A 3,583-nucleotide genomic window follows, 5' to 3' on the forward strand; every position below is an offset into this window, starting at 1 on the left:
TATTACCCAGGTTTTAGCACAGAGAATGTATATGTCCCTTGTATGTCTGGCAGACTTCACCTGCCCTATAGTGGTTGTATCTATGGTACTCTGCTCATGTTTGCTGCTGATCTGCCTTTATTTTGATGGTTGTATCAGATTTGTATCTGCTGCATTGTGCAGTCTCTAACCTCAGGGATCTGGGCAGTTAAACGTATGTGTCCAACACTAAGTAAAATGCACCAAAATATTGTGGGTTTTGTGTATGAAAAATGAAGCAGAAAAAAAAAATCGAAGATATTCTAGAATCTTTGTTCAGTGGAGAAGCTTCACAGCCAGGGTAATATTTTTATTTCATGTATTGTGACAGCCTAAAAGAGCAACTCACACCTGTACATAAATGTGTGCACAGAAAGCATGCACACAGGCATGTACACACACACTTCATACGTGTGTAGTACCCACGAAAGGCGCAGTGGGAGTCCTTTCATAAGCTGTGTCCTATTTCTTGCATTATTTGAATCTTAAATCGTTTCTGAAATATAAGAACATGTATCTGGTTTCCAAAAAATGTCAATTTGCTGTTTATTTCTGTGTCTTATGATATTTGTACTTTGATGATATATACATATAATACTGTCCATAAGATATGATATATTCTAGGACAGGAGTGTATGAAGTAGGATGTGTCTAGTCTTATCTAGGATATATATATATACATGCTAAATAGGAGGGACTTTACCATAATAGATCCCCTAGTCTTTGGACAGAATCTGTTCCCTGTAAACTGCTGTGGGAAAGACTGGTGTTAAAAAAAAAAAAGAGAGAAAGAGAGAAAAAAAAAAAAAAGATGTGTAATTGTGTGTGCGAGCAGCCAGGGTGTGGGACCCGAGTGTTGCACCTTTGTGTGGTGTGGAGGGATGTTGCATTCTGCAGGCTTCTTATAGATATCAGGACATTGTACATGGGGGATCACGTGACGCAATTACCACCAGAATCAATCAAGATGAATTGCACGTCAGCAGCACGTTCAGGCTTTTTTCTTTAGTTGATGCTGTCCAAGCCCCTCTTGAGCAATACATGGATCTTGTTCAATGCAGTGAAATCTCCTTGTTGCTTTCCATCGCAAAAGGGGAGAAGAAGAGATGACTGAGTTTGAGAATTGCAACAACAGTGCAACCCCCAACATGTATCTGCCTGGCTGCGCTGCTGCTGCCGCTGCTTACTATGTCTCCCCATCGGATTTCTCCAGCAAGTCTTCGTTCCTGTCTCAGTCTTCTTCTTGCCCTATGACTTTCTCCTATTCCTCCAATTTAACTCATCATGTGCAACCAGTGAGGGAAGTGGCATTCAGGGAGTATGGGAGCAAGTGGCAGTACCGGGGCAGCTACCCCTCCTATTACCCCAGTGAGGAGGTCATGCACAGGGACCTCATCCAGCCTGCGAGCAGGAGATCGGACATGATATTCAAATCGGACTCGGTGTGCAACCACCATGGAGCCTCCAGTGCCACCTCCAACTTCTACGGCCCGGTGGGGAGGAATGGCATCCTACCACAGGGCTTTGACCAGTTCTATGATGCCAGCCAAAGCTCTTCCTACCAGATGGACATGGAGGAGCAGCCTGCAAAGCCTGAGCTCAAGGGCTCCTCCACCAACCCAGCCAGCAAAGTGACCTCTGGACAGGACAAGAAAGTGACTAGCCCAAACAGCCCCGATTCCCCTTCTCCTGGGGGGGAGGCAGCAGCAGACAAGAGCAACACTTCAGGTAGGCATCAACTGGGGGCAAGAGTGCAAGGCCAGCACTTTGTCAGCCTCCCTTTTTATGTGCTATTTTATAAGCATTCAAGGGTTTTATATATCCTATAAGGTTCCCTTTACCGCTGTAAAGAGTGTGTTTACGACAGGGAACTAATTTAAGATGAGGATGGTCTATTGTGGAGCATTCTCTATTATGTTATCATGTTTTGTTGATCACCCTCCCACCACCATCACTTGTCGAGTGTCATAAAATGCATTACTTTGGAGCGCAGTGCTCAATAGCCCTTATATATTTAATATATGAGTATATAGGTGTAAATATAGGTAAATACATTCAATCATATCTATATAGTTTTATACATAGAGCCTATATGTTTATTTATATGCGTGTTTATACATATACACATATATACACATGCACACATAAGTACACACTTATACATATATACACACATGTATATATATATACACACGCACACACACATATATATGATATATACGTATACATATTTGTATATCCAAAAGAAATCTATATAAATACACACACATACACACACACACACACATATATATATATATATACACACATATATATACACACACACACATATATATACACACACACATACATATATACACACACATATATATATATATACACACAGATATATATGCACCATATATATATATATATATATATGCACACATACATATATACTGCTAAATAAAATAAAGGGAACGCTTAAACATAGGATTCAATGTTTAAGTGTTCCCTTTATTTTTCTGAGCAGTATATATATACATATATATGGTTTTATACATATACTTATATGTTTATTTATGTGTATGTTATATATACCTATGCACACACATATATACACACACATATATATATATATTTATGTTCCTCCATATATAAATGTAGAATTTTTCATATCTCTATATGGTTAATAGTATGGTACATTTTCACAATTCTGTCCAGCAGCCTCCCAGAGACTTAGGAAAAAGAGATGTCCCTACAGCAAGTACCAGATCCGGGAGCTGGAGCGGGAATTTTTCTTCAATGTCTACATCAACAAGGAGAAGAGGCTACAGCTGTCCAGGATGCTGAACCTCACTGATCGCCAGGTCAAGATCTGGTTCCAGAACCGAAGGATGAAAGAAAAGAAACTCAATAGGGATCGACTGCAATATTTCACTGGGAACCCACTTTTTTGAGAGGAGACTGCACAATTTCTATTCAGACCAGATACTTGTGGATACTTTTTATCATTGTACTTGGACCATGATATCTTGTGAGGATTTCCAAACCTCTGGAGGATGCCTTCTTGGTAAGGAAAGGGTCTACAAAAACGTCACTTTCACAATGCAGCCAATGGTGTTTTTCTTTTTTCCTTTCTCCCCTTCCCTGAATCTTTTAACACTGATTACACAGTATTTAGAACTGACTGCAAACACCAAGGGAGGCTCTGAGCCCCCAGTGACTACACTACACATTTCATTAAACGAATGCAGCTTTATGACACATACATATATAGATTTACATATATATGTGTGGCTACATGTGCACGACAATGATGTTCTCTTGTGAAAATTGTTTTATGGTAAAAAAAAAAAAAAATCGGTGTTACCTTGGACACATTGCATGAGTTCCAATGTCTCAAAGGTCTTTAAATATATATGTCAGTCATTTAATGCATTATATATAACCCCATCTGTACATATTTATTAAATTTTCAATGTTATTTTTTAACCAACCTGAATACGTTTTCCATGACTTTTAGCTTTATTTTGTCCACGGAAATGCATTTTGATGCACAACTAAAAAGCAAAATTTTTTTTTT

At 39.0% G+C, this 3,583-nt stretch overlaps 1 protein-coding gene across 1 annotated transcript; it reads left to right on the forward strand.

Annotated features, from left to right (window-relative positions):
- The first annotated feature begins 1,082 nt into the window (after nucleotides 1-1,082).
- Nucleotides 1,083-3,313, forward strand: HOXD11 (homeobox D11). Its single transcript, XM_073577620.1, has 2 exons — nucleotides 1,083-1,746; nucleotides 2,722-3,313. Exons 1-2 carry the CDS (start codon nucleotides 1,125-1,127, stop codon nucleotides 2,955-2,957), a joined length of 858 nt encoding a protein of 285 aa, XP_073433721.1. The 5' UTR covers nucleotides 1,083-1,124; the 3' UTR covers nucleotides 2,958-3,313.
- The last annotated feature ends 270 nt before the right edge of the window (nucleotides 3,314-3,583 follow it).

The sequence above is a fragment of the Dendrobates tinctorius genome, unplaced genomic scaffold, assembly GCF_039654945.1.
Source record: "Dendrobates tinctorius isolate UK_male_01 unplaced genomic scaffold, ASM3965494v1 ptg000056l, whole genome shotgun sequence".
Taxonomy (NCBI): domain Eukaryota; kingdom Metazoa; phylum Chordata; class Amphibia; order Anura; family Dendrobatidae; genus Dendrobates; species Dendrobates tinctorius.

Excerpts from the sequence above, each read along its gene's own strand:
- HOXD11 (XM_073577620.1), top strand. The coding sequence starts at position 1,125 with ATGACTGAGTTTGAGAATTGCAACAACAGTGCAACCCCCAACATGTAT. Across the intron at positions 1,747-2,721 it reads AGACAAGAGCAACACTTCAG|CAGCCTCCCAGAGACTTAGG; the intron begins GTAGGCATCAAC and ends AATTCTGTCCAG.